This window comes from Mustela lutreola, chromosome 13 (genome assembly GCF_030435805.1).
Source record: "Mustela lutreola isolate mMusLut2 chromosome 13, mMusLut2.pri, whole genome shotgun sequence".
NCBI classification, from domain to species: Eukaryota; Metazoa; Chordata; class Mammalia; order Carnivora; family Mustelidae; genus Mustela; species Mustela lutreola.
The window spans coordinates 75,041,740-75,060,312 of NC_081302.1; the positions used below are offsets into that span (position 1 = coordinate 75,041,740).

An 18,573-nucleotide genomic window follows, 5' to 3' on the forward strand; every position below is an offset into this window, starting at 1 on the left:
AAGGCAAGGCCATACCCCACCTGGATTACTGATCAACAACTAGAAAGGACAGACTCTTAGGGGCCGCAAGGTGAAGGAATGTGAATCCACGGAAGTAATGCTGGGACATTCTGGATCTCAGGGAAAGCAAAAGAAAGGAAAATGAGCCAGTGCCATGATTTTTAATTCCTTTATGCACCCCTACAGAAGTTTCTTGACCTTCCTGGATTTTATCTTATCACCTTCCCAAATTTATTACTGTCAGGTACTAGATGCCTGAGTACAGTGAGGTGCCTTCTCCCAACCCACACCCCTCCCAACAGTGTAGAGAAAAGACCAGCCTTTGAGATTATAATCAACACATGTAAGATTAGGGTGGAAATATGCAAAGTAACCCCCAAGGGGATATAGCACAGTACCTAAGCCAGCAAGACAAGGTGATTTGTGGAGAGAGCAAAAGGAGCTTAGAAAAGGCCATCATCATCGGGGCGCCTGGGTGGCTCAGTGAGTTAAAGCCTCTGCCTTAGGCTCAGGTCTTGATCTCAGGGTCCTGGGATTGAGCTCTGCATCGGGCTCTCTGCTCCTTGGAGAGCCTGCTTCCTCCTGTCTCTCTGCCTGCCTGTTTGCCTACTTGTAGTCTCTGTCTCTCAAATAAATAAATAAAATCTTTAAAAAAAAAAAAATCTGTATGTTAGTAAGTTTAAAAAAAGAAAAGTCCATTGTCAAGGCAGGTGACAATCACGTAGCCTTCTCAAGTACATTTCCGGCTGGAGGGGTGATGGGACACGGACACATAGGCTCTGAGGCCACTGAATGCCTAAAGACCATAACTTGCTGGCTCAGATTCCATTCTCATCAAAGCTTCTTATGAAGCTGGACTTTTGACTCTAAAAAGAAATACATGTTTCTCAGGCTTGTTATCATTTGTTTGCTTGTCACTGACATTTCTTTTTCTTTTTTTTTTTTTTCTTTTTTTAAAGATTTTATTTATTTACCTGACAGACAGAGATCAGAAGTAGGCAAAGACACAGGCAGAGAGGAGGAAGCAGGCCCCCTGCTGAGCAGAGAGCTGATGTGGGGCTCGATCCCAGGACCCTGAAATCACGACCTGAGCTGAAGGCAGAGGATTAACCCACTGAGCCACCCAGGCGCCCCAGTGACATTTCTTATTGTTAAAAAAAAAAAAAAAAAACCAAGTTGGCACTCTAGTTTACATCCAATTTATCTGTCTCAATAACTCAGTGCTCTTAAGAATGATCAGCTCTGGAAGGCTAAGTGTAAAGGGTTTCTGGGTGTGCAGGAGTGCTGGCTGGATCCTGCACCCAGAGTTTGAAATCCATCTGTGTGTCCAATGGCCTTCCCTGGTTACACCTTTCCTTTCAAAATACCTATAGAAAGAGTCTTTCTATACATTGACTCTCTGTTCGAAATCCCAAGATGGATTTCTACTGCTTATAACTCAAGTTTAAAAACTGGCTTTCTGGCTTTCAGCCTGGAAAATATTTCCCGAACACTCCCTGTGTGCCTGGGTTTCCCACTGTGTTTACTCTCATCTTTCATCAAACGGGGCTAACGCACCTTGACTCATGCACTCCTTGCTTAGAATTACATTCCTGTTCCTCACACAGTTCTTTAAAACTCCACCCCCTTCCTCAAAGTGTAGTTCATGTTGCATTTTTTCCAGGAAACCTTGCCTAAGATTCCAGCATGGGTTTCTCCTTTCCCTAGCTTCCAGAAACAGGCATGGTCAGTATCACACGACTTTCATACTCCAGACTTCTACACATGTATTAATTGGTTCACATGTGCTATTTTTGCCTCCCCAGCTTGTAATTTCTCTGGGCAAGATGGAAGTACGACCCACCAAACAACTGGTCAACTCCACAGGGCAGGCTGGGCCCTTCTGAGACTTCTTTGCAGCCCCCATAATAACTGGGCAATAAATCTTGTAGATACTGTAAACCAGTGATAAATATTGTCCATGAAGAGATTTTTTGAAAAGCTGAAAATACATACAGCACAATCAGCTTTTAAAAACTTGTTCATTTAACACTTGTTCATTTAACACATTTTTATTTATTTTATACTTCAGGCAAGATTCTGTACTTTCTCCCAGTAAATAAAGGCAAAAGCAGCATCTTCGGGTTTACATTTCTTAGACTCATCTCTGAAACTATTACTTTAAAGTATCTTTAGTTGTCCCACGACTCTTTATAGAACATATTGAAGCTACACTGTAATTAGAAATTGTTTTAACATTTCAAAAATTGAGTTCTCAAAATTAAGTTTTTTTTATTTTGTGCCCATATAAAGTTCTGGGGAAATGTTTCTTTCTTTCTTTCTTTCTTTCTTTTTTTTTTTTTTTTTTGTGGTTGATTAGGCTGGTCTAAAGGAAGCAAGATTTACCAATTATTTCATCAGGCCTCTTTGAAATGTTGATACTGGGATTGTTAGAGCTAATGAACAGACTGGTCGATTTTTTACTTTGGAATTTAAAGAAGCTGGAGACTGGAGAGGAATCCCGTAATACCCTCAGCATCCAATGCCTGGCCCTATAGGTAACCGCTGAATAAACAAATGATTTTGGCATCCTGCCTGTGAAGGTATCCTTACGGGCAGTCAACTAAATAAAACAATGGCTTTTTTTAATTTTAAAAAAGAAAATCCTCATTCCCTAAGATGAGCACCTATAACTATGTGGTTTCAAAACCTCCCTAGGGATATGCTCTGAACTATGGCAAAGGAAAGTCAAGACATATGGTTTATACCTAATGAGAAAGTTGACAGATAGCAGTTTTTAAGTTTTCGTCCGGAAAGAATAATTTGGAATAAGTTTGAAGTTGCAAAGTAGAAACATTTAAAAGTTAACTTAAACATCATACTACTAAAGAGAAGACATACTATTTGACTTCCAAAATCTCCAAATTAAAGAATGACACAGGGATGATTATTTTCAAGAACTTGATTTGAAACCCAAAAGGAGGACGGAGTCACTTTAAACTGTATTTTCTCAAAGAAGGCCTGAGGATGTCAGCTTCTATTTCTAAAACCTTTGAACCATGACTTAGGAATCTGGACATTGTAATGTTGTTGTACATTCAACAAATTCTTCCCTTTTATTACAACTACCGTGATAAAGCTTCTTTCAACACCTTTTGGTGACCACTTCTCTTGAAAAAGGGCTTAATCACTTTGATATCGGATTTGCAGTTAATGGAGTGCAAATGTCTTTTATTTGTATTTGTTAAAAGCTCATGAATGTGTATATAAATATTTTAGTGCATACTCATGGTAGTAAAAGCAAAACCCATTGAAATAGTTACCCCTACTGGAACCAAAGTACGGGTAACTTTTAAAATATCAGTGTAATTTTCCTAGGTCAAAGTTCATAAACAGAACTGATAACGAAGATGTTCCCAAGTGACCTCCTTGTAATGAGTTTTATATTAGGCTATTTATTTTCCTTCACCTGGTCACACACTATACCTCAAGCTATCTATAACGCCAATGCCCATGTGGGTAGGGAAGAGGCAATTTCAACCCTTTATTAGGTCCCATTTCATGCATCTTGGAGAAATCCAAATGTATGTGAGGAAAAAAAAAAATCACAAAGACAAGATTTCGTGCTAACATAATTTCTAGTAATGAAATTAATAGCATCTCCCAACCTCTCTGTAAGCTCAGAAGCAAATGTCAAAAGCAAAGAAAGGCTTTGTGTTGGAATTGTCATACAGTTCTCACTTGCTCCTGCTCTATTCTCAGGTCCCTGGCTGTGAATTTTCCTTCCAGTGAAGACTCGAATACACCCTCGGACTCCAGGGCTGCTTAAGGTTTTGCCTCTATGTTATTCACCCCTGTGTGATGCAAAGAGGTCCAGTGAGGACAACAGCACCCTGCTTTCTTTTCTGACCTTAAGAATATAAATTACAAGGATGGATGTGGTTTATAAAAAAGAGTGGCAAACTTTCAAAGTTAGCAGTTGGCCAAAAGAAGCATGTCTAGCTCATCTAAATTCCCCACTGGAGCGTCTGGGGTTTCACAGGTACATTAAAATGCATTAGGAATATTCCAAGGATTTCTTGGCAGTCTGGATTTCAAGATGTTTGAGCGGAGCCCTGCTGTTTTGGGCAAATGCAACAGCTGCATTTAAGACTGTAGGAATAGAGAATTATGTAAGGCACTGCAGAGTAGGTGAGACCAAATATTTCTGCAAAAGGCACTCACAATTCAGCACACTGGAACCCGTAAGGGCAGCCTTGGGCTCACCAACAAAGCGCACACACATAGGAGGGGAGAGAGACAGAGGTGGCTGGCTCAGGCTTTCTCTCTGCTCTTTCAAAGGAGGGAGGGGAGAGGAGGGAGGAGGAAGGCAAGTACCGTCTTGTCCAGGCACTGAAGGCAGTTATAAGGCTTGGAGCAGCAGTGGCCCATCCCGGCAGGCTGGCTGGCAAGGGGCCCTCCTTCATTCAGCGTGTCAGCGGGTAATTCCTAAGGCGAGGTAATGGCTCAGGCGAGAGGGGTGCGCCGCCGGGAGCTGTCACAACTTCCATGTGGTCCCCTCGGCTACCTTATTTCTCCTAATAACTTCAGGAATCCGGAGCCGGAGGAACGGGAGGAGGAGCGCAGCGCGGCGGCGGCGTTAGGCTCCTGCTACTGGGAGGGGCAGGGCGGGAGCTGGGAAGGGAGGGACAGGCGGCTGGGAGGGTCACGTTGCCCCACGAATCCTCTGAAGGAGGCAAATCAATAGTCGCAGAACCAGCGAGCATTTCCCAGCGCCAGCTCCCTGGGAGGCCAGCCGCCTGCCCTTCCCGGGCGCCGCGGCCGCTCCCACCCTCCCCTGAGCGCGCCGATGCGCCTCTGCGCGCCGCAGACACGCCTGGAGAGGACGCAGGAAACACAAAAGAAGAGCCTGGTCTTCCAGGGGAACTCTGGACTGAGCCCTGCGGAAGACGCCGGGAGGGACTGGGCTCTGCTCAAATACAGACTTGCTGTGTTCCTGAGAAGTACAGAAACCTACAGGCGTGAAGTGTATGGTCTTTCCTCCATGGAGCTCCTCCTCTGAGTCCTGCTTGCTGCTGGGAACCACTCATTTTCAAATTTGCCTTATTTGATGGTATCTTTGTAATTGAGATATCAGTGTAGAATCGTTTGCGGAGGTAGACATGCACAGACCATTCAAGTGGTTTAAGTAATTAAAACTGGGGTTGGGGGCAAATCTTTCTGCTGGGCATATTAGCATAAAAGCCCTAGAGGACTTGATCTTTCTAGGAGATGAGCAATTTTTCAAAACAGTTAAAAATCAGAAAGAGAAGGGGATGGAGGCAAAAGCCCCCCCCCAAAGAGATGTGGAATTGAAAACATATATATTTATGTAATCTTAAAAATAAAAGAGGCAAATAAAAATAAAATAAAAGAGGCAAATGTTTACGAGGTCAACTTGGTAATTCCTGATAACTCAAAGAAGAAACCCTGCAATATACCACACGAAGAAATGTACAATTACCCCTTGGCCCGCTAAATTTGTAAGATTATGAACAGACAATAGTTGTAAAAATTAGATAATTTTACTAACTTGAGATCTTCCAAGGAGGTTTGAATTAAGGAGTACAAGCTATTTCAATTTGCTTGGAGAGAGGACAAGGATATTTGGTGATCAAATACAAACAGACTGAAAAGTTTGCCTTAAACTTGAAAAAATAAGTTCAAACTTTTCTTCAAAGCTCACCGGTAAACACTTGGGTAACAACTATACTCAAAAAAACTAATATAAAACAAAAACCTAACAGGTAACTTAGTTGTTTAGGAAGGAAACATGGCTGTATCCACCAAAATTGTATGTATGTATTTAAATTAAATTCCTATCAAAATTTTAAATGTATATCTCCTACATTAATACTCATGTAAATATGCAAGGATATATGCATAAGGATATTCCATTTAGCACTATTTCTAACAGCATAAAAATGGGAAACATCCTAGATATCCAGCACCTTTCCACCATATGGAAACATTGTTGAATGAGGAAATAAACTTTTTTAAAACACAAAGCCAAACTATACACACAGATCCATTTGTAAATGTCCAAAAGAAAGCTTTTGGGAAAATGCACACTGTTCAGAGAAGAACATCTTACCCTTGGGAAATGGGAAATAGGAGTAAGGGAGCAAATTTCCACTTATTTTTTTTTTTTTTTTTACCCTCTTGCCAGCGTGTGTGTGTGTGTGTGTGTGAGAGAGAGAGAGAGTTTTTAATTAATTAATTAATTAATTTTTATTGTTTCAAAATAGAGGAGGCTGGTGGAAGACAGTGAGCACAGCCCAGGCTAGGTCATGTCAGAGGCAAAGCCTCCCTCCCTCTCACACAGGTTTGCTCTCTGAAGCAGGAAGCCTGGACACACCTCTCAGAGGGAGAGAAGCTCATGTCACCCTGAGCTGAAACCTGCACGGAGAGCTGTTCCTGGGACTTTTGAAACCTTGGGAGAAGACCTTTCTATTGCAAGAAGCAGTGCCTTGTTGCACCCAGGTTCACAGCAGCCCAAAGGCGGGAACAACTCAAGTGTCCACTGACTGATGAATGGACAAGATGTGATTTATTCATACAGTGAAATATGATTCAGCCTTAAAAAGGAAGGGAATTCTGACGCATGCCTCTACGTGGATGTAACTTGGGGACATTAAGTGAAGTAAGCCAGTCATGAAAAGACAAAGAGACTGTATGATTCCACTTATAGGAGGTACAGGGAGCAGTCAAATCCATAGAGACAGAAAGTAGAATGGTGGTTGCTAGGGACTAGGGGGGTGGGTATTTGCAAGATAAAAAGAATCCTAAAGATTGGTTGCATGAAATGCAAATGTGAGGCATGCCCCTGAGCTCAAGTCCACTGAAATGGTTAAAATGGTAAATTTTTTGTCATGTGTATTTTAACCACAGCTATCTATCTATCTATTTTAAAGTGGTGGTTTGCGTTCTACCTGGAGACAGACAGTCCTTGCACAAGAGGTACCTATCTGATCAAGTCACGGATAGAGCAAAGCCCCTGCTTTAGAAGGAACCAGCAGGACCTGGGGAGGTGCTAAGAACCACCATAATGTACTTCTCCCCACAGTAATGTAAAGCACGATTTCTTTTGCACAATTGTCTTTCTGCACCTTAGGAAACTGTTTCTTTCTCCATTAGAATGTAGATTGCACCATACTAGAAAATTACTTCTTGTTCTTGGATGATGCATGGGAACGCTTGCCCACCCAATGGCCCATGGGAGATTAGGGTGGGATTCAGGAGGCTGCACAAGAAAGCCAGGATTCAGCTCCCCCCGCCCTTTAATTCACAGCTTATTATTTTTAACACTTACTAATAGGAGATATTTAAAACCACTGTACTTTTTAATTTGCATTTCTTTGCACAAGTAATTTGTTCCTTAGCAATACGCATTTTCTCTTTTGTGAATTATGTATCTATAGTCTTTGCCTGTTGGTATCCTAGGGTTTTTAAAGTTATTTCTGTAAAGCTGCCTGAATTTTCTTTTTTTATCAGTTTCAGAGGTAGAAGTTAGTGATTATCAGTTGCCTAAAACACCCAGTGCTCACGACATCAAGTGCCCTCCAGCTTCCCTTCTTGTGGTGCAGAAGGCAGTAAGTGCAGGCGACTGGGGTGGCCCAGCCCTTCCTACAAGGAGTTGCTGAGATCACAGGCATGGTAAGATCTCAGGGCAAATAACCAGGATTTTGAGAGATGCACTAATGTCCTAGAGTTGTGCCATGTTTCTTTCCTTATACGTTAAAAAGCTTGCAATCTACTCAAAAATGGAGAGATAAATACAAAGGACCTTCATATACCCATTTCTAGTTTCAACGGTGGCAGGCGAGAATTCTACCACCGAACCACCAATGCTCTGGTTTCAACAGTGGTCAAGATTTTGGCATATTTCCTCTATTCCCTTTTTTTCCTTTTTTTTTTTTTTCCATGCCTCCAACCCCCAGATTCAGCAATTACAGAGATTTTTCTTACTTTATTTCCATGTGTCCCTTTGATTTTCTTAAAGTATTTTGAAGCAAAAACCTGGCACAGTTTATTATGCACTGGTAATAATTATGAACATTTTTATATAATCACAATGTCATTAAAACACCAAACAAACACCAAACAATACATCCTTGGCATCTAATGGCTACTTCATAACAAAATTTTCCTGATTTCTCAAATTATTTTACTGGTTTAGCTGATTTTCTTGAGAAACTAGGTCCACAAACTACACTTGGCGTTGTCTCTTAGACCTAGTTTGTTAACCCCAGTGCCCTCCCCCCGCCCTCCCTTTTTTTGTTTTTTAAGATTTTATTTATTTATTTGACAGACAGAGATCACAAGTAGGCAGAGAGAGAGGGAATCAGGCTCCCCGCTGAGCAGAGAGCCCTATGCAGGGATCAATCCCATGACCCTGAGATCATGACCTGAGTTGAAGGCAGAGGCTTTAACCACTGAGCCACCCAGGTCCCCTACGCCCACCCCCCCTTCCTTTCTAAGCAACCCCAGCCCTGCCCCGGGAGCTGACTTGCTCAGAAACTGGGTTGACTGGCCTGTAGAATGTCCCACATTCTGGTTTTGCCTCTTTGCTTCCTTTGTCATGCCATTTCCCTTGTACCTACATCCCTGAAATGAAATGTTTTTGCGGCTGGATGAGATTCAGGTTTCATTTACTTGGGCAACAATATCTCAGCTGTGATGTTGTGTGCGTACTATATTATATCCCACCAGGAAGCACATGATGTCTGGCTGGCCCATTTTTAGTGAGGCTACAGTGGATCCGATGTGACAGCTTCACCTCCTCCTTGTAAAATTCCCCATCAACCTTTCCTCTGATGGTTTCATCTGTTAGTGATTATTCCTGAATCAATTATTTCACTGGGACTTAGAATAGGATGTTCTGATCCCATCACACTTCGGCATTTACTAGCTGGAATTTTTTACCTAAGAAAAAATTTTTCATCATCGACTAGAGTGACTTCAGTTCCCTGCAATACAGTTTATTACAGGAAAGATGGGATCAGTGCTCAATCCTTTCAAGTGCCAATTTTTTGAAGGAAGACTTGGTGTTGTGATGGTACCCAATGAGGTTGTTTTCTTTCTCTCATGCTTTCAAAATATCATTTATAAACATATTTTTATGTTAATACTCACAATGTGTCTTAGTCAGTTGCCTTTATTATCCTTTCTAGATGCTCAGTTGATTTCATCCCTGGCCAATGAGAGCACCTTCTTGTTGGTCCCTGTGCTCTTTTAACACAACTCTACACTCCTCGTCTTCTGTATCCTCGGCTCATCTCGGATATTTCCTGTTCAGATCTGGGAGCTGCCATCCCCTCCATGAGCCCTGGCTCCTTCTAGTTGGGAATGAGAATTAGATATTAAAATCCAGTGCCGGGGCGCCTGGGTGGCTCAGTGGGTTAAGCCGCTGCCTTCGGCTCAGGTCATGATCTCAGAGTCCTGGGATCGAGTCCGGCATCGGGCTCTCTGCTCAGCAGGGAGCCTGCTTTCCTCTCTCTCTCTGCCTGCCTCTCCATCTACTTGTGATTTCTCTCTGTCAAATAAATAAATAAAATCTTTAAAAATAAATAAAATAAAATCCAGTGCCTGTTTTTTGTCTTTTGAGGGCCACCTGGGAGAAGTAAGATTTTCCTTGCAGGAAGTGACCACTCCCCACCCACCGCCCCCAGACAAAACGTCCTTAGAAGAGGTCACTGAAGAAATCGGGATGGGGTCCTGGGCTGGGGATAGGAAATGACAGCTCCTTCCCTTGGGCCTTTAGAAGTGGAAAAATTGTCAGTGAAACTTCCTTTGAGGGAGATAAACTGGACATGTAACATGGTAGCAAGCCCAGGGCTAGGGAGGGAGGTACCCTCCACCAAAAAAGGCTCACTAAGGAGTCTCCAAAGTGTTTGAATATCTGAAAAAAAAAGACTGAACTTCTTGAAGGCATACAGAATGGGGGTTTAGACTACTGTAATTTGGCATAAAAGGAAGCTATGACCTCATAGGCTGATGAAATCTGGGACATTTTAGTTCTCAATATTTTAAAAAGTTTGAGATGGTTTTAATTTTTTGCATATTTTCATACACTGGAACAGGAGTGAGCCTTTAGAAAAGTTAGAAGGTTTGTTGGCATATATCTTCAGAGAAAACCTTATAAATGCTCTATGTTTTAGAGCAATAACTAATTTATTTTAATTTTTAAATTGTATTTATTTTTATTTTTTATTTTTAACCAAAGATTTTTATTTAACTATATTGTTTCAATTTTGATAATAATCATACACTATCCTTAAAATTAAAAATAAATTTGAAAATTTTTGAAAAATATTGTCACTATGTACTATAACAAAGCTATATAAAAACTGGGAAAATGTATGTTTTTCATTCATTTTTAAAGCTTTTGAAGTTTGAATTTTAATTTCTCTCTCTCTCTCTCTCTTTTTTTTTGTTTAACCAATGATGAATATTCACTGATTATTAACAGATACCAAGCACTGTGCTCAGGGCTTGCAAAAACCCCTCCTGAAACCCTCACAAAACCGTATGAGATAAGCCCTATTATCCTCTGCATTTTGCAGACAAGAAAACGGACGCTCAAAGATTGCACAACCTAACCTGCCAGGTGAACAATAGAGTGCAGTCTTCAACCCAGATCTGACTCCAAAGCTTACTCCCTCAGCTACTGTGTTTTACTTAACTGCATTGCACTTGTTGAGTTCAAGGCAGTTTTTTTCTTAAATCTGTAAGCCATATACAATTGCCAGTTTGTGTTATGTTTTAATCTAGATAAGGGATCTGAGCATATGAAAATATAAAAGGAAATTCAAACACATTTATGAAATAAATATTTTCAGAACTTGGAACAAGCATCTCTACTGTAGTTTTTTTTTTTTTTTTAACATACATCTACAAACCCATGCACAAATCACTTTAAATTGACATAGCAGAAACCATGTGTATGAGTCAGTGTTAAAATGTTCAATTTTATTTTTTCTGTTTGTCTTCCTTAAAGTTGGACTTCCTTACCCCTCTCCCACCCATGATCACCAGAGTAAGGTTCAAATCTCCTGCTCAGACTGGACTCCCCTGTCCCAGTCCAGCCACTTCCCCTCCTCTGCCCTGATCCTCCCATTTAGAGGAAATTTTCTCCTCTCTGTGACATCATGACATTCTGTAACCTTGCTCTTTCTTTCTTTCTTTTAAAGATTTTATTTATTTGACAGAGAGAGATCACAAGTAGGCAGAGAGGCAGACAAAGAGAGAGGAGGAAGCAGGCTCCCGGCTGAGCAGAGAGCCCGATGCAGGGCTCGATCCCAGGACTCTGGGATCATGACCTGAGCTGAAGGCAGAGGCTTTAACCGACTGAGCCACCCAGGCGCCCCAACCTTGCTCTTTCTAATGACATTCTGCTTCACGTGGTAGTAATTGCTCCTATCTGTCTTCCCCTAAATATCACAGCCCCCTTGCCGTACCTCACTTGTGTTCACACCCATCACACCCACAACACTAGCAAGCTGCCTGGACAACAGGTCCCAGAGACATTTCCTGGGTAATGCAGGATGGGACTTCCAAGAAATCAAACCAGATAAAGGCTTTCCGGCAGAGGCATTTTCATATTTTGTGCAGTTTGTAAGCCATGGGGTCGCTTGCAGGAGGTTGACGAGGTAGAAACTGTATCACTGTCTCACTGTTTATTTCAAAAGAAAACCATGAAAAATCCTTATGAAAGAGCCTCTTACAGATTGTCAAGGCAACCATCTGTTTATTTTGGTTCCACAGTCTATGCCCCTCCTTTTCCCATGCATCTAAAATACGAGCTGCAGTTCTCACACTGGATTATAGCAAAGGGGATCGCCAGGAAAATATGCGTATCTTTTACCAGACACAATCCATCTAGAGATTTAATGCAGTGGGACCAGGCTGAAAAGGGAAAATACAAAACAGAAATCTTGAACTGGAAATGATAGGGGCTTACGATCACCCGCATACAGACAAAAGATGCTCTCAATTACCTTTGATGTAATACCCAGGATTTAGAATATTAAAGCGATAATATGAAAAAAAGAAACAAATGACACATGTACTGTTCTGTTCTTAGAGACTTGTAAAAACAGACTCATAAAAATGGCATTTCTCTGTAATATCCAAGTAGGAAGGTTGCTACTTCTGTAGGGCAATCTTTTTCCTAGTCTGCTGGTCTTTGGCAGTAACTATTATTTTTTTTTTTTCTGTTAAGTCAGTGAGCAGGGTGACTACAAGAGACGCATCCTCCTTAAGTTTCTGCATTATATTCAGAAGAACTGACAAGTCTTCGAAGAGCAGTGAAATTCAAAATGATCTTTACTAGCTGGATAAATAAGATGGACATGATTGGAAAACTGATGGGTAGAATCAGATACAGAGATGGGAAATAGCTGGCAGAGCCCCAACCTGTATCTGTTCATCTGAACCTTATCAGATGAGAAGGCTGATCCCAGAGGACATAGAGCTGAACCAACAACCTAGCTGCCATTATTTAAAAAAAGGATGAAAGAATAGGGACATTTGAGTGGTATCTGTGACCAATCTAGTATCCATTCCAGCGCCCTCACCCTCCTTATTCTATTGTAGGGCAGCAGCAATTTCCCCAAGACTAGACTGGGGCCACTGTAGAAAGGGAGAAATGTGTCACTGATTTCAGCATATGGCTTCTTACCTTTGGTTAAGATTGTTCTTGACCCCTCAATGAGGTTAAGGTCCTCAGAGAAACCTCTATTTTTCCTTTGTAGCATTCCTCATTAAGGCAATTAAATAGTTATCCCATATGTTAAATGTCTGTCTAGTAGGTCACCAGCTTCATGAGAGTAGTGACCCCATCTGCCTATAAAGATATAACTATATCCTTAGCACTTAGCACAGTGCCAGAGATATAGTAAGTACCACTAAATGTTGAATAAATACATTAAAGGTTGAGTAGATTTACTCTAGTTAAGTTGAAGAACTTCAGGATAGCAAGACCTGCTGATATACAACAGCACAGCTATTGCTTTAACATCTGGAGGGTATTTAAAACCTTTGAAGAACTGTAATCCTCAGGTCCAACGGCCTTAAATATAGATCAATAATCTGACCATCTCCTACTCCTCTGCTGTAAGTATCCTGGTCCAAGCCACCATCCTATCTCACTTGGATCATGGCAATACTCTCCCAACTGGTGTTCCTGTACCTACGTCCAGTCTATTCTTAACAAATTTGACTAAAAGTCAAAGTGAAAGTCACTAGAAGTAAAAGTCAGAGTACGTCCCTCCCCTACCCTCTATCCTCTGATGTCTTCTCTTCCCTTCTCTTCTCACTCAGAATGAAACCCAAAATCTTTTCAATGGCCCTTCATAAATTGGCCTTCTTTTACCTCTCTGACCTCATTATCTAGCCTTCTCCCCATCAGTTAGCACAGGCCATGCTGTGCTAGCAGAAGGCCATGCTGGCCTTCTTACTGTACCAGCAACATAGCAAGTCTTTTCCCATGCTGGCATCTTGCTCCCATTGATTCTTATGCCTGGAAAACCCTTTCCCCAGATGCCCATATCTTGTTCCCTAACCATTGTCACCTTCTCAGTAAGCCTTTTCTTAACTACATATGTACATTTACATCATATCCTCATCTACTCCAGTACTCCCTACACCTTTTTCCCCTGATTTTCTTCTCCGTGGCACCTACCACACATGTTTGTTTGTTTCTGTTTACTTCTACTTTTGTTTAATTCACTGGGATTTTGGCAGTCTGTCACTGTTATATTCACCACTTAGAATGCCTATTAGGTGTCTATTAGGAGTACTACCAAATAAATATTTATTGGGTTAATGAATAAATGAATAAAGGCTGAAAAGTGACTCAAGTTAAAGAGAAAAAAGGTAAAAGGTACAAATAATGTCTTTAAGAAAAAGGAGGAGGCACATTCTACTGATACGGTAAAGATACAAAAAAGAGAAAGAATAAAGACAATAGAGCTATGTCCATAGCTCCAAACATTTCTTCAAAATTGACAAGGCATAACAAAAAGGAAAAAAAAGATACATAAAAATCACATTCTCAACATAATTTATAATTTAATAATATTTATTTAAGAATATTTATTTAAGAATATAATTTAAGAATACAGAATGCTTAGATCCAAGTGTGGTCTAGCAAATAAAAACTTGTAGGTATGTATGATCTCAAGTGGCAGTCTTTGCAATGAAGAGCTGATGGGGAAGCAGAAAGGCACAAATGAAAGGAGAAATACCTTACGGCAATTAGGTGGTGATGGGAAAAGAAATTTAGAGGGAAGTTTAGGGCCCTGCAAGATAAAGAACATTAAAAAATCAGAGGAGACAAATCCCTGGCTCCACTCAATGCCCCCAAACCATTCAAGAATCCGTACTTTGCTATACTGATGGAAGAGGGCATTACTACAAGAAGAGCCCAATCCTACAAAACTGGGCAGAAAGCAATGAATAAGCAAATACAGACTTCTTACAAATAATCCTAGTAAGATCAAAACTACCTCCACTGATTAAAATTCATGGAAAACAACCATGAAGCAGAAAAAAACTATAAAAGAACACTCAAAACTGAATTCAACATATAAAAAATAGCATTTAGAGACATGAAAGAAAAGATTTTACATGAGAAATACATGCACTAAGAGCACAAATGGACAAAACCAGGAAATAATAAAAAGATAGTGAGTTTCAAAATGGAAGAAAAGATAATTATCTCAGAAATGAATATTAAATTACAAGGTGCCCAACAAAATAAAATTATTTAACAAAGATGCTTAGGTGCGGGGCGCCTGGGTGGCTCAGTGGGTTAAGCCGCTGCTTTCGGCTCAGGTCATGATCTCAGGGTCCTGGGATCGAGTCCCGCATCGGGCTCTCTGCTCAGCGGGGAGCCTGCTTTCTCCTCTCTCTCTCTCTGCCTGCCTCTCTGACTACTTGTGATCTCTCTCTGTCAAATAAATAAATAAAATCTTTAAAAAAAAAAAAAAAAAGATGCTTAGGTGGATCATTTGGTTAAGTGCTCAACTCTTGATTTTGGTTTAGGTCTTGATTTAAGAGTTATGAGATCCAGCCCAGTGTCAGGCTCCACACAGGGCTTGGAGCCTGCTTAAACTCTCTCTTTCTGTCTCTTTTCCTCTGCACCCACCTCCCCTGCACACACCTGCTAATGTGTGCCCATGACTCTGCTATCCTTTCCCTCTGTCTCAAAACTTATAAATAAATAAATAAGGAATAAATAAACAAACACAAAACAACTTAATTTTTAAAAATGTGTAACAAGGATTTTCTACAAAGTCAAGCTATCCAAGTATCAAGGCCATAGGAAAAGTTGGGAACACATAGGACGTGAATCTTTTTTTAGGAATAACATAGAGCCTAGAGTATGAGGTTCATCAGACTAAGAGGTGACTGGAAAACTTGCAGCAGAAGAACTGATGTGAACATTTATAAAGAGGATTGTCGACCTAAGCCAAAAACAAATGTAAGAACAAGGGTAGAAGACTGATGTATAAATGCTATACATCATAACAAATAGAAATGATACAAATAAAAACTGGTAAGGGATGGAAGAGAGAATAAAGAAAATAAAATAATCTTATTAGTTTTCATGTGGACAACAGGTGGGAGTTAAGGATCTAGTTTTAAATGACAAACCAGATGGTCAAACGTTACCTAAGAAAACGAGGGACTCTGAACATTCTAAAAGGTGTAAGTATTAACATAACAATGTGAACAAAAATAAAATGCTCCTAAATTCTATTCTTTAAAATTATAGGACCATAGGGGCACCTGGGTGACTCAGTCAGTTAAGCATCAAACTCTTGGTTTCAGCACAGATAATAATCTTGGGGTCATGGGATGGGGCTCTGAGTTGGGCTCCATGCTCAGCATGGAACCTGGTCGAGATTCTCTCTCCCTCTCCCATCTTCTTCCCCATCACCTGCTCACACAGTTGCATGCACTCCCTCGCTCAAATAAATAAATATCTTTAAAAAATTAAAGAAGCAACAACATGAATGGACCTTATGTTAAATGAAATAAGTCAGACAGAAAAGACAAATATTGTATGATTACACTTATATGTGGAATCTATAAAACAAAATAAAACAGAAATAGACTCAGAGTTACAGGAAACAAATTGGTGGTTACCAGAGAGTGGAGGGGTTGGGTGTGGGCCAGCCACACCCATTTACAAATGGTATAAATTTTCATTTACAAAATAAATAACCCATGGGGATGCAATGTATAGCATATGGGATATAGACAATAATATTAAAATAACTTTGTATGGTTATAGATGGCAACTAAACTAATTGTGAAGGCCATATATTAAAGAGCAAAGAACACAAATTTTTAGAAAAAGCAGAAAATATAATATAATACATGCAATTATAAAATATTATAATAGAAACGAGATCTAACATATCAGCTATATTGATAAGTGTGAAGGACTAAATTTACCAATTAAAAGCAATAAGATCCTCAATTTTGCTTAAAATGTAAAACCCAATTATATGCTATATCCTCCAAATATATAAAACAAAATGATTCAGAAGAGCAAAATATAAGTAGATGGATAAAGGTATTCCAGGAAAATGGACACAATAACAAATAGTAGTAGCAATCCTGGTGTTCAACAAATAAGAATTCAAGCCTAAAAGTGTTAAAGATAATGAAGAAGGTAACTTTTATTGCTGAAATCCAAGTATACAATGAAGATATAATACTTATGAATATCTATGCTCCAAAGAAGCATAGATTTATGTAGGAAATTCACCATTCCTAGGTCAAGACAGATTAAGTGGACAAACAAAACAAAACAAAATCAGTTAGGTAGGTCTTATAGATATATACTGCACTTTGTATTTTGATAATGTAAGTAAACATACCTTTTTATCAAGGGCTTTTGAGCCATTCATAAAAACTGATCACTAGGAAAATATCTGAAGGTTCCATGAATCAAAAATATTACAAACAAAACTCTCTGATCACAATGTACTAAAGTAGGAATTATTTTTTTTTAAAGATTTTATTTATTTATTGGACACACAGAGAGAGAGATCACAAGTAGTCAGAGAAGCAGGCAGAGAGACTGGGAGGGAGAAGCAAGCTCCCTGCTGAGCAGAGAGCCCAACTCAAGGCTCAATCCCAGGACCCTGAGATCATGACCTGAGCAGAAGGCTGAGGCTTAACCCACTGAAGCCACCCAGGCGCCCCTAAAGTAGGAGTCCTTAACCAATGAAATAAAAACAGAAATCTTAAACAAAACTAAAAACAAAGAGGTCATCCATTTGAAAAATTTAAAAAGCCTCCTATGTGACCACTCTTACATAATAGTAAAAACACAAAGTGAAATCAGAGTTGTCTTTTTTAAGCACAAAAAACAAAAACACTAACACATGGGATACACTTAAAGCAGTTTTTGGAGAAAAACTCATAGCAGGAAATGCTTTCTTAAGTAAAAAATAAAAGGGTGTAAATAAAAGGATATAAATACTAAGCTAAAAAAAACTAGCAAACAACAACAAAGTAGACCAAAGAACAAACTAAGAAGGAAATAGTAAAGACAAAAGCAGAAAGTAATGAAATAGAAAATAGGAAACCAGTAGACTTAATTGAAAAAACAAAACAGCAAACCACTAGCTAACCTGAACAATAAAAATAGAGGGAAAGCACAAATAAAATAAAAAATAACAAAGAGTGAATGGAGATAAGAATTCAAATCATAAGAGGCTTTATTGCAGACCTCTATACAAATATATTTGCAATTCTACCTTAAATCTATTATTATTATTTTTTAAGATTTTGTCAGAGAGAGAGGGAGAGAGAGCATAAGCAGAGGGAGTGGCAAGCAGAGGGAGAAACAGGCTCCCTGCTGAGCAAAGAGCCTGATGCGGGACTTGATCCCAGGACTCTGGGATCATGACCTGAACCAAACACAGAGGCTTTAACTCACTGAACCACCCAGGAGCCCCACCATGTAACTTTCATATAAACAAATGGTATCTAGAGAAAATATGGAAGAGAAACTCCAATTTACATTAACAACAAAGAAGATTGAATATATAGGAATAAAGTTACCAAAAATATATAAAACTTATAGGAAGAAAACTTAAAATTACTTTAGAAAGACATAAAAATAGGCAAATGGAAAAGCATTGCCCATGACTAAAGGGTGCTTCAGCATTCTAAAGATGCTGTAAAGATACAGCATTCTCAGTTAATTGATGCAATCCTATTAAAGATACCAACAAGCCTTCGTATTATGGAGTGAGACACATTGATACAAAAGATTATGTGGCAAAACAAACTTGTAAGAATATTCAGGAAAATATTAAAAAAAGAAAATCTATGCCAGGGGACTAGACCTATCAGACATTGAAACATACTACAAATTTTGTAAAATTAAATAGTGTGGCATGGGCCTATGAATAGACCAGAGATCACAGAGCAGTAGGAGAGAACAGGAAGCCCAGAAATAGAAGTGAGGATGGATGGAAATTTAGTATAAAATAAAGATGGCATCTCAAATCATTGTGACCAAGATAA

General features: G+C 39.7%; 1 protein-coding gene across 4 annotated transcripts in view; it reads right to left on the bottom strand.

The window, feature by feature from the left end:
* MTUS2 (microtubule associated scaffold protein 2) overlaps positions 1 to 18,573 on the bottom strand; it is a 585,660-nt gene that overhangs the window by 71,311 nt on the left and 495,776 nt on the right. The window contains exon 1 of one of the 4 annotated variants that reach the window (XM_059143945.1): positions 4,357 to 4,832. The exons of the other annotated variants lie outside the window; for them this stretch is intronic. Within the exon in view, the coding sequence (XP_058999928.1) occupies positions 4,357 to 4,410 (54 nt within the window). The 5' untranslated portion in view covers positions 4,411 to 4,832. Of the gene's footprint in view, positions 1 to 4,356; positions 4,833 to 18,573 lie in introns of those variants that run through there. 4 annotated transcript variants of the gene reach the window in all.